At 36.3% G+C, this 12,734-nt stretch overlaps 1 protein-coding gene and 1 long non-coding RNA gene across 2 annotated transcripts; one reads left to right on the top strand and one right to left on the bottom strand.

The window, feature by feature from the left end:
• Positions 1-1,725: 1,725 nt before the first annotated feature.
• On the bottom strand, positions 1,726-4,339 carry LOC127841607 (uncharacterized). The gene is made up of 3 exons (XR_008031174.1): positions 3,956-4,339; positions 2,446-2,506; positions 1,726-2,087 (listed from the first exon to the last, which is right to left on the bottom strand). It is a non-coding gene; the product is annotated as an uncharacterized LOC127841607 (long non-coding RNA).
• A 4,540-nt stretch (positions 4,340-8,879) lies between these two features.
• LOC127841601 (waprin-Thr1-like) lies at positions 8,880-11,720 on the top strand. The gene is made up of 3 exons (XM_052370532.1): positions 8,880-8,999; positions 10,343-10,477; positions 11,508-11,720. Exons 1-3 carry the CDS (start codon positions 8,939-8,941, stop codon positions 11,594-11,596), a joined length of 285 nt encoding a protein of 94 aa, XP_052226492.1. The 5' UTR covers positions 8,880-8,938; the 3' UTR covers positions 11,597-11,720.
• Positions 11,721-12,734: the final 1,014 nt, after the last annotated feature.

Here is a 12,734-nt window from a genome sequence, read left to right as displayed (position 1 = left end):
AACGCCCTTCAGACTAACAGGAGGTTGATACAGCCGATTTGCTGAATGAGGAACTTATGTTGTACATAGGTAAATACAACTTGTAACTTATATAAATACAAAAAACACGTTAAAGTATACATACCTATTGAGTTCTAAGGCAGCAGAGCTTAATCAGGAAAACCTGATACGAGCGCGTCAGGGCGCGAAGGACAAAAGCTGTGAGACAAGAAGAGCGGCTTGACAACAAAAGGCATGACTGACAGGAAAACAATCCACATACACATTTTGGGTTTCTGACGTATCACATAGCAATTTGCAAGGAAAGATCAACATGCAGTTTGATTATAATGTACGTCACTGCCTCTTAATATGATATGATAATATGATAAGAAACTTAGTAATAGTAATAATTATTATTATTATAATTATTATTGTGATTTTGTAATTATTTATAATATTTTTATTTTTATTGCCCCCATTTTTCTGAAGATGTACATGATACAAACAAACGATACAAACATAGCACAAATACAAAAAACAGTCAATGTAAATAAGTAGAGATTAAGTTAAATGGTTATATACATAAATACATAGTTTTCAGCTTGACCCTTGTTTATCGTAAGGGTGTAATTTATTTCGCAATTCTTTGAACGCGTCGTTTTGATACCCTTATCAGCGTCCTTTGCACTTCACGAACAAAAAAAAATATAGCGAAATTTAGAAGTTCCAGGTTTAGCTCTTTGTCAAAGAGGTATATAATACAATGTTTGATTTGGTTGTGTTACTCTACAATCTTTCAGTGCCACTGTGTGTCATCTCTTAAGTGGATAGTGACTATAATTTGATGAATAAGTTCTCTCGTTCGTCTGACCTAAGTCTTCGGCATTCTAGTCCAGTCAATCTACACTTAGACCTCAAACAAATTGCAACATAATTTCTGAGTGCGTACATATGTTGATTAAAGCATTATATTAATCATATTAAAAGTCTAGAAAATCCATGTGGGGGAAAGTTGTAAAATTTATGATTTTATTTTAATTATTTTAAAAGATATTTTGTGACAACTCTCGACTACCGTAGATCTACACACAAATAGCATCGTCTGCATTTGATCGATACGCCGTGGGTTTCGATAATTTCTTAAAAGCCGGAAAATTGTATATAATGGACTTATTCGAATGAGAAAGGTAAGCCAATCAATTTATTTTATTAAATAATTTATATTGTAGCGCATACAAATTTTAACAGTGCAGAATGTCCTTAAATGAAAAAATGTAATGTGTTTTCGAGTTTTCACAGTGAATACAATCTAAAAAATAATAATAAAAAGAATGTATCGTTTCAAAACAGAAGCTTCAATCTTTCCTTTTGTGTTTTGTGTCATATTTCTTCTTCACGTGTCATAATATTTGGTTTTTGATTGATAAAGCTATTTTCCTCTATTTAAAAACCGATTCATAGCGGTGGCGAGAAAAACAAAAACTACGGAAGCCTATTCAAGCCATAAAATCTTTTGTTATTTAACTTTCGCTAGAGCAAAATTGACAAAACTGGCTCTAAATTATTATAATTAAAAGTTTGAGTATTATATGAATACACGTTTTTGTCTCATTTCAGCATGTCCAGTAACAAGGAACGCTTACAGAGAAATGGTGCAGTTCGATAAACGGAGCAACAAAAAAAACAAAGTAATGTCATATTTGACAGACCCGGTCAGTTTGTTCATGTGGAATGTAAAACATAGTATTGTTATCAAAATATAATAATCCAGGATGAATAACAGAAGAACCAACAATCTGAATGAAGGGCATCAAGATCCAAACTTGATTCATTTATTTTTTTCAAGAACACTGCTTGTTTTGTTTAGCCGACAAAATGTATTAAGGAAAAAGCGGTCATGCTGTATTGGCTGTTAGGACTCTTGACTTTCAGAGGACATTTCAAGACATCTGTGAAACAAAGATAATTGGGCTGCTGCCTTTCGTTCACGTTTGGAAATTGTATCTGACTTGCCAGCAGCAGCTGCTGATGCCGTGTACCGTCAAATGTGCAATATCAATTTCAGAACCAATAAGGCAATTCCTGTCCAATTCCAAAAAGAACGCCTGAAAAAAAGTAAGACATCCTCAGGGAGACAAAGAGACGCTAATGCAGGAGACGCATGAAAACAGTTGACTTTTAGAATGGAAATGGGGATAAACAAATAACTATTTATGACTTTACAGACAAAATGAAGAAAATGTGTGGTGATAAAGCTTATAGAGCTCAATACAATGAACATAGATTGGACGAATATTTTGAGGAATCTGCGAGTATAACAGAGATAAATGGCAAACAAAACATCGAAAATACTGCAGCATTAATACTTCATGATGTGCAAAGAGATATGACGATCCTTATAAGGAAAAAAAACCATATTAATATATATTTTTATTGTTCTCAATTCATGTGCTTCACATTTACCTTTAAAGGGAATAGTTCTGCAAAATTGTGTTCATTCCCTCCAAGCATGACGTCGACTTTACTGAAAATGCATCCACTTATTTTTATAAATGATTCAATCGTAATTAAACAAATCACATTGTTATAAGATTTAAAAAGTATATTTCAATACAAAAGCTAAAAAAAGTCGTTGATTTACACGATGTTTAAATAGGCAACACGTTGACGGTTCACTTTGTTTAAATATTACAGCCCCTTTAAATACTTCCCAAATAGTTTATACAACATTGTCATTCTTCAGTTCATAATTTACGTGCAATTGTGCAATGTTGACGTTCAACGTAAACATAAAGTCTTTGTTGTCCAGACTGTATTAAAGCGCCCGCATCACGTCACGAAGATCCGTATACAGGTTCACAATCAAATTAATCCTTTGCATGCTGGGTAATATGCGGTCTGCTAAAATGTCGTCTGCTGAATTTCTAAAATAAGCATTTTCTTCGATTTTTTCAAAGAATACTATCAGAATAGCAAACAGTTTGCATCCTAATGAGACGCCACGTTCTGTGGCGTCTCATCTGGATCCAAACTGTTTGCAAAGGCCTTCAAAACTCGGTTCCAGCACTGAAAGAGTTAATAGCGCTGTATTTCGGCGTAGATTGTGTCATTAGAAAAGAAGGTGTTGTGCTTTGCGTTGACCCTGGTTGTCGTTGGAGCCCAACCATATCGAAGAGGTTCGTTTAATAATAATAATATATGAATTATATGTGTACGTTATGATTACATTATCCTTAAACAATGAACGTTGTACGGAGGTTACTAATATCGTTCAAAGAAAGTTAAAAATCAAACTTGCAATAACTTAAAAAATAGACTCTAAATAATGCAGTGATAAACATCATTATACATGTTTCATCTATTACAAAACTTTTAAACTCAGTATTTACGTTATGTTTGAGGTAAACGTTGTATGGGGATGTGTGTGCTTTCGTTCAAGTATGTATATGTTATGATAACCTTAAACAATATCGTTTTATGAACGTTGTACGGATGTTTCTATTATCGCTTAAAGAAAGTTAAAAATCAAACTTGAATGAATTTAAACAATTAGTTAGACTCTAAGTAATGCAGTGATAAACAGCGTTACATATACATCTTATATCGAGTAGTTTCAATAACTCCACTATCTGAACCGTCATCGACGTCGCCTTACAACTGGTTTCGATAACTCCTTTATATGTCCCGTAATCGCTTATAGATTTTTTTTATTACTCCTATATATGTTCCGACATCGCCTATCGAGTGGTTTCGATAACTCCGCTATGTACCGACATCGCATATCGAATGGTCTTGATATCTCCGCTATATGTACTGACATCGCTTGTCGAGTTGTTTCGATAACTCCTATATATATGCCGTGGCTGCCTTGTGCGCCATATGTAAACGGACGACTTAAATCCCACTGATCGGGGAAAATGTCAAAGTCGATTGAACCATAGTACGTAATCAGACTATAAAAGCATGCCTTTACCTTTTACCTTTAACATGATGTATCAAGTGATTCCAAGAACTCCGACATGTATACCTAGATCGCCTATTAAGTAGTTACGTTAATTCCGTTATATGTACCTACATCGTCTATCGACAGGTTTCGATACCCCCGCTCTATGTACCTTCATCGCCTATCTGTTGGTTTTGATATCTCCGCTATGTGTACCTACATCGCCTATCAAGTCGCTTCGTTAACTTCGCTATGTTTACCGACATCGCCTATCGAGTGGATTCGATAACTCCTTTATATGTCCCGAAATCGCCGATCGAACGGTTCCAATAACTCCGCCAAGGCTCGTGCTTTTTGTTTTCTAAGCCTCGCAGGATAAACCTGATCTATAATCAACACTAACCTATTATTCTATTTATCCCACTTTTTTATTTAGTAAACCTTTTTATTTTAACAAAATTAGTTTTCATGAGTGTTTGTCGTACTTTGATAATGACTGTAGTGTAACCAAGGTCAGTGTATTACTCCGCGTTCCAAAATAACCGCTGATCAAATTGTCATTTAAAAAAATCAGAATATCGTCCTGTGACAAAGAGTCGTGCGTTACTTATAACAATTTTATTCATATTAAATTGCAAATCTAAAAGTTTTATAACATTAATATAACATTTAGTTGTTATATACAAGGAACTACATTTGTATACAACGTAGCCTAACACCACACACAATTCACTTTCGATGTTCAAACTATCAACTAGAACACGAGGTGCAAAACATTTGCTTCTTTGTTGTAATATGTGGTTATTTCGTGACGAAATAACAATAACAACTTGGATTTAATATAATTATTCACATTAAAATTTTGAATGTGGAAAGTGGCACCAAAGAATTGTGAGGCAAAGTTGTTCGAACGAGAGAAAGACATTTGCTGGTGAAGTGACTGGGTGGGACGAACATCAAGATCAACTTGTTCAACGGTAGACAGTGGTTGTGTAGGCTGCATTTCGACCATAGTTACAGTGCATGAAGGTGAACAAGAGGAAGCTGTTTGTTTGTTACATTTACTGGACTGAGCAAGAATGTTTGAACACTTTTGCTGCTGTTCAACAGATATGGTGGAATAATTGGTTATGGACTGGACATTTTTGTGCCCTGTTATGGCCATGATTTCAGTGGGTGGAATGTTTGCATTTCGAAGTTTTTGGACCAGGAATTTGCGAACTGAGTAGTTGGTTATTCTCTTGTGCTCGGGAAAGCCGGCGTCTTTTGCCATGGCCTTCAGCATCTGACCTAGCTTGTTGACACCCAATTGTTGACGCAAGAACCACTGGAATGCAGTGTCAATTGTGCGTGTTGCCAGGTAGAAAGGGTGCTGATCTGAAGAAAAATCAGGTGGACGCATATTCGAGTACAGCTTGTAAATTAACACGGGATTTCTTGGTTCAGAAGTGCCGAACATCTTGGGAGACACTTTTCTTATGTCAGCGATGTTCTCTCCTTTGCGCGTTTTTGTTTGCCGCTCGTTCAACTCGAGATACTCGACACCATTCGAGTCTACACGGAGGCGGACGTCTTCCCACCTAACAAAATACAAGAATCTTAATTTAATGTCAGATATAAACAATAATAAAATACAGCATTTAAGTTGAAGCGGATGTACTTTGTGAATGGGGTGAAAAAATAATGAGAAAAATTGATACATATTTTGTGCGTTTGTGTGTTAAAAATGTTTCTTACCGCAAATTGTATTGCTCCGTTGTTCCTCGCAAGCCAAAATGAAGGCAGTTGTTCAACCAGATTGTATTTAACAAGGCCTTCGGAGACTCGGTGCCAAGGATCCCCTTCTCCCAGAGCAGATCGATGTCGGTATCACTCAGCGGATGGGCCTCCCTAGGACGGTTTCCCATACCCTAAATTGGTGATTTATATTTATAATACTGTTCATTTAACTTTCGACTATATTTTTTTATTTAAAAATATATTTTGTTTTAGTATTCTATCTTTCGTAGGCTTACAGTATTACTTTTAATGTTACTTTTCGACTTTATTTATTAACTGAAACTTTATGTCGACAGGGTATTAGTTTCTTACAGACTACACTTGGGATTTTTTCCCAATTTTGTCATAAATGATACGTTTTCTGTTGAATATGTTATTTTGCCAAATTTCTTTTAGTTATAACCGTTCATCTCAATTTTACCTGTTTCTTAAGACTTTTTTTCTTTGCATTGTAGGTGTCCCTTGTGAATGCAAATTGGGCTCCAGTCCCTGTCATGACTGAACATCCATAGCGATGTCGTTTCAGGTACCTGTCAACACTAGCAATGATGCCACGGAGGGAGCTTGGTTCAAAATCTTTGCCATTTGACTTTTTAAGGGACAACAGGAAAGTGGTCAAATACTCATCAAGAAGAGTTGGTTCTATGTGGTGGATTTCTTTTGATTCAGCTTTTGACATTAGAAACCTTTTAAATTTGTTTATGTCAGACAAGGTCTTCGCTACAGTCTTTTTATTTAATTTTTTTTTTTTTTTTGGGGGGGGGGGGGCATTGCTACTGGATGGTGCGCTATTACTGGGGCTGGTTTCATTTTCAATGGTCAATTCAATTTCATTTGTGAACAAAATAGATGGATGAAACCCATATTGTTCCTGGAACTGGCTTAGTGTTAATTCCATTTTAGTTGCTTGTTGCTCATGTTCATTATTTAATTCATCCCAAGTTAATGAGAAATTGACTTTGTCAAATTCGTCAGACATTTTGAGGGGTTTACAATTTCGCAGACGATTGTGTTCTATAGTCAAAGGGGAGCAACTCGAGCTGACTCCGTCAAAGGGGAGCAACAACAACAGAACCAATTTGCAACATAGTGTTAAATTTACCTAATACTAGAAGTTTAGTGACAATAAATGACAACAAACACGTTTTTTCTACTTGTATTTTTTTAATGTCATTAAGATTGACAAACATTTGAGATTGTTTTTATTATTGATGCACTTGGCAAATACAGGTGACGAGGTGCGTGTGAAAAAGTAGTCCCGGTTCGGCAGTTGATGACGTCATTTCGTGCCATTGATTATAGCCTTGCCGTTGATTATAGATGAAATTTAATAAACGGGGCTTTAATCAACCGAATTCGCTGTAGAAGTGGTATAAATAGAGAATAATAGGTTAGTGTTGATTATAGATCAGCTTTATCATGCGAGGCTTAGAAAACAAAAAGCACGAGCCTTGGCGAGTGCTTTTTCGTTTTCGTGCCGAGCATGATAAACCTGATCTATAATCAATACAGACCTATTATTCTATTTATCCCACTTTTTATTCCATTAACTTTTTTTATTTAAACAAAATAAGTTTTCATGAGTGTTTGTCGTACTTTGATAATGACTGTAGTGTAACCAAGGTCAGTGTATTAATCCGCGTTCCAAAAATAACCGCTGATCAAATAATCTTTTTTTTTAGATCAGATTATCGTTCTGTAACAAAGTGTCGAGCGTTATTAATTAAAATTTTAATCATATTGAATTGCAAATTTTAAAGTTTTATGATATCAATATGACATTAAGTTGTTATATACAAGGAACGACATTTGTTTACAACGTAGCCTAACAACACACACAATTCACTTTCGATATCAAACTATCAAGTCGATCACGAGGTGCACAATATTTTCTTCTTTGTTATAATATGTGGTTATTTCGTGACGAAATAACAAAGATTCCTTGGATTTAAGCTAATAATATTCATTTTGAATGTTGCAAGTGGCACCAAAGAATTGTGAGGCAAAGTTGTTCGAACTAGAGAAAGACATTTGCTGGTGAAGTGACTGGGTGGGGCGAACATCAAGATCAACTTGTTCGACGGTAGACAGTGGTTGTCTAGGCTGCATTTCGGCCATAGTTTCGGTGCATGAAGGTGAACAAGAGGAAGCTGTTGGATTTTGTTACATTTACTGGACTGAGCAAGAATGAACACTTTTGCTGCTGTTCAACAGATATGTTGGAATAATTGGTTATGGACTGGACATTTTTGTGTCCTGTTATGGCCATGGTTTCAGTGGGTGGAATATTTGCATTTCAAAGTTTTAGGACCAGGAATTTGCGAACTGAGTGGTTCGTTATTCTCTTGTGCATGAGAAAGCCGGCGTCTTTTGCCATGGCCTTCAGCATCTGACCTAGCTTGTTGACACCCAATTGTTGACGCAAGAACCACTGGGATGCAGTGTCATTTGTACGTATTGCCAGGTTGAAAAGATGCTTTGAAGAAAAATCAGATGGACGCATATCCGAGTACAGCTTGTAAATTAACACAGGATATCTTGGTCCAGACGATTGTTTTCTACGGTCAAAGGCGAGCAACTCGAAATGACTTCTTCAAAGGGGAGCAACAACAACAGAACCTATTTGCATAGTGTTAAATTTACCTATTACTAGAGGTTTTAATAAAAATAAATGACAAAAAACACGTTTTTTTTGCTACTTTTCTTTGTTTTAAGGTCATTAAGATTGACAAACTTTTGAGATTGTTTTTATTATTGATGCACTTGGCAAATATAGGTGACGAGGTGCGTGGGAAAAAGTAATCCAGGTTCGGCAGTTGATGACGTCATTTCGTGCCATTGATTATAGCCTTGCCGTTGATTATAGATGAAATTTAATAAACGAGGCTTTAATCAACCGAATTCGCTGTAAAAGTGGGATAAAAAGTATATTTCAATACAAAAGCTCAAACAGACGTAAATTGACACGATGATTAAATATGCTACACGTCGACAGTTCACTTTGATGTAATTTTACAGCCTTTTTAAGTATTTCCCGGATAGTTTTTTTGTACAACATGATCATTTGTGATTTCATCGTTTTTATGCAATTGTGCAATGTTGACGTGCAACGTACACATAAATTCTTTGTTGTCCAGACTGTATATAAGCGCCCGCATCACGTCATGAAGATCCGTGTTCAGGTTCACAATCTTATAAGTAGGTTGTGTTTCGGCGTAGATTGTTTCAGCAGAAATGAAGGTGTTATGCGTTGCATTTATCCTGGTTGTCGTTGGAGCCCAGCAATATCGAAGAGGTGAGTGAAATAAAAATAATATTAATTATAATTATAAAAATAATAACAATAATTATCGCTAAAACAGTATACAGTTATGTCATGGATGCGCGTTGAACAGTCAAAACTGTTGTCCCAAGGTATCAGGGATGACTTTGGAACTTCTGCCCGAGGCCGAAAGCAACAGTTCCAAATGTCAGCCATGATACCGAGGGACAACTGTTTTGACTGTTCACCAAGCATCCATGAAATAAGTGTTTTTCTACCTGATCAAATTAAACATAGAAAAAAGAGCAAATTAATTTTTTATTTAAAAACAACAGTAATCGATAATATCGATAATTTTCACTGTTTAACTGTAAAATGACGTCATTTTTTGCCAAAATGAGGTCATTATTCCTGCGGGCAACAGTTCAAACTATTGACCGGTCAACAGTTCGAAATATTCACCGATAACAGTTTAAAACATTGCAACATTTCTTTTTCGACGAGGAAATAGCAAAATATAATTAATTATTATTTATATAAGGCATCAGGTATTACTAACTTTTAATGAACGTTGTATTGACGTTACTAATACCGTGGAAGTAACATTAATCTAATCTTTAATCTTTAATTAACGTAAACAAATAATTTAGACCCATTTTAAGATAGTGATAACGTTTGAAAACAGCGAAATAGGCTGTCACCTAAGGCTGTAATTACAGTTGATGAGGTCCTTCCGCTCCTAAAGGTGCATTATGTTAGGACCCGGAGTGTGTCCCCGTATTTCTTCCTAATTAACTTACTACACTCACGACAGTTAGGACGAATTTTACTTTCTGTTATATGAGTCGCACACATCTTCTGATATGTGTCTGTTTAAATTTTTAGAAACAACCTGTCTCGAATTGTCACAGACGGCATTTTATTATGATTTGTTATTGTTTGTTAAACGACGCAAATCGCTAAGTGAAAATGAGTAATTTAGCGAATGTAACGCATTACAGATTCATAATTATGCTATGTACTTAATGCAAAAAATTCAAATCATCACAAATCTTTCAATCACATGTACAGAGAAAGTACGGTCAAACCTCAGCATATTTTACAGGGGCGTACGTCGTTTCCTGTCATCTAAATCCGTCTTTGACTTTGGTTTATGTAAATAAAGATTTACATTTTGTTTTGTGGCGTCTCATCTGGATCCAAACTGTATGCAAAGGCCTTCAAAATTCGGTTCCAGAACTGAACGGGGTAAAGAATAGTCCGGTTATTGCCCACCGACACAGGGAGTCGGACTTTTGGCTCAGATGTGTTGAGTATTCGTTTATTTCATGGAATCGTACAAGTTAATTGCAGATAAATGTTACCGTTTGTTGCAGACAAGCCCGGTTTCTGCCCACGAAATGATAGCATCGGACCCTGCATTAATCTGTGCTCCTCTGATGACAGTTGCCCTGGTAACTTAAAGTGCTGCCGCAGTGGCTGTGGTCGTAGCTGTATGGAGCCTATCAAAGGTGAGCAAAAGTAGAATGTCTTCGCGCGTCAGTGTCACCTGCTTTTGAGCCTACTCAGACTCAACGTGTCATTGTTGGCTCAGGTACTACTTTAAAGTACCCCGGGTACTCTAAAGTATAGTACAGTGTACCCCGGTACGAACCATACGCTTAAAGACACCCGGATATACTCCGGGTACTTTTAAAGGGATCTTTTCACGGTTTGGTAAATTGACAAAATTGAAAAATGTTGTTTCAGATTCGCAAATTTTCGTTTTAGTTATGATATTTGTGAGGTAACAGTTTTACTGAACATTTACCACAGTCCAATATAGCCATTATATGTATCTTTTGACGATTTGAAAACCTTAAAATTATAAAGCGTTGCAACGCGAAACGATTGAATAATTTGGAGAGTTCTGTTGTTGTTTAAATTTACGAAACTACGAAGATTGCTTATATAAGGTATAAAACACTTTATCTGTGATCACGGCGGAATAGCCGAGAGGGTTAATGCGTTTTTACTTCAGACTAACACCAGGACTCCGGGGGTCACTGGTTCGAGCCCTGGTACCGGCTACTTTTTTTTCCTTTTTTAAATTTTATTCTTGATTTTTTACTGGAGCTTTTAAGATCCAATATTTACATTTATCAATGTAAAACATTGTATGACAAACTTCAAAATATGCCAAAATCTGTGAAAAGGCCACTTTAAATATATTGTCTATACCCCGGGTACTGTGTAGTATACTTAAGAGTGCCTGGTGTACTTTTAAGCAGTACCTGAGCCGACAATGACCAATCGAGCCCTACTGTTGAGCCCACTAAGTGTGACGCATGACTAGGAATGCTAAAAAGTACTTATAACGTTCAAGGTTAGCCTTTTGCAATAACCCATAAATTTACCACATTCGCATTTTTTTGTATAAAATATAGTCATTACAAGTGCCCATACAGAGAATGGTGTCTTCAAATAAATGCTGTTGATAAATGTTAAGAGAGTATAGCATTGCAAACCTTAACCTGTACAGAAGTTTCTCGTGAATTTCAGGCGACTGTTCAGCTGTGAATTGTCCAAGACCAAGCTGTAGCAACCCCGTCCGCCCACCCGGCCAGTGCTGCGCAGTCTGTCGATACTAGAGCCTACAGTTCTGACAGGGGGATCGACGCTAGAGGTCGCTTTCCTGGTGCGGAGCGGTATAGCTGTGACGTCATGGTTTGTTTTTTTTAATAATTCCGTATTAAGAAATTCGATTCTTAAATTCCGTGTATTTGTTTGCAGTGGAATTGCTTTTGTAACAATGCGAATAAATGCGTTGTCATTAATTTAGCTTTTAATAGTGTCTTTAAGGGGCCTTTTCACGTTTTGGTTAATTGACAAAATTAAAAAAAGTTGTTTCAGATTCGCAAATTTTCGTTTTAGTTATGATATTGTGAGAAAATAGTAATACTGAACACTCATCATGCTCTAAAATATCCATTTTATGCATCTTTTGACGATTTGAAAACCTGAAAATTGTAAGGCGCTCCAACGCGAAACGAATTAATAATTTGGAGAGTTTTGTTGTTGTCGTTATATTTTGGGAAACTACGAGGATTCCTTATATAGGTAAAAAATACAACAGCTCATAGCATGAGCACGGATGGTCGTGTGGTCTACGCGGGAGACTTTTTACTCCAGGACTCCAGTGGTCGGTGGTTCGAGCCCTGTTGAGGGTTACTGTTTTTAAATTGTATTTTTTTAACTGGAGATTTTTAGGTCCAATGTTTTAATTTATCAATATAAAGCATTAATGATAAGCTTCAATACATGCACACATCTGTGAAAAGGCCCCTTTAAAGAAAACCAATGCATCCTTCAGTTAAAGTGTTTGTTAGTTGTCAAACACCACATAATAAATTAAAAACAAAACGTTGACAGCGGAGAGATTGATGGCGATAAAAACACAACTTTAAGCAAGTGGATGTATTATTTGGTTATAGTATGAAAACATTCACTTGAATAGAGCCTCCAATCTGCAATATCATGCCCTCAAAATATATCTCTTAACGGCTTTAATAGATCATACATGATGAACCGAATCGTCATCTATAGCGAGTGATTTCGATAACTCCGCTATATGTATCGACGTCGCCTATGGAATGGTTCCGAAAACTCCTATATATGTTCCGTTATCTCCTATCGGGTGGTTTCGATAGCTCCGCTATGTATACAGACATCGCCTACCGATTGTTTTCGATAACTCCGCTATGTATAAAGCCATCGCCTGTCGATTGT

This window comes from Dreissena polymorpha, chromosome 8 (assembly GCF_020536995.1).
Source record: "Dreissena polymorpha isolate Duluth1 chromosome 8, UMN_Dpol_1.0, whole genome shotgun sequence".
Lineage (NCBI taxonomy): Eukaryota > Metazoa > Mollusca > Bivalvia > Myida > Dreissenidae > Dreissena > Dreissena polymorpha.
Note: the sequence above shows the minus strand (reverse complement) of the source record. Positions and strands in the feature narration are given on the sequence as shown.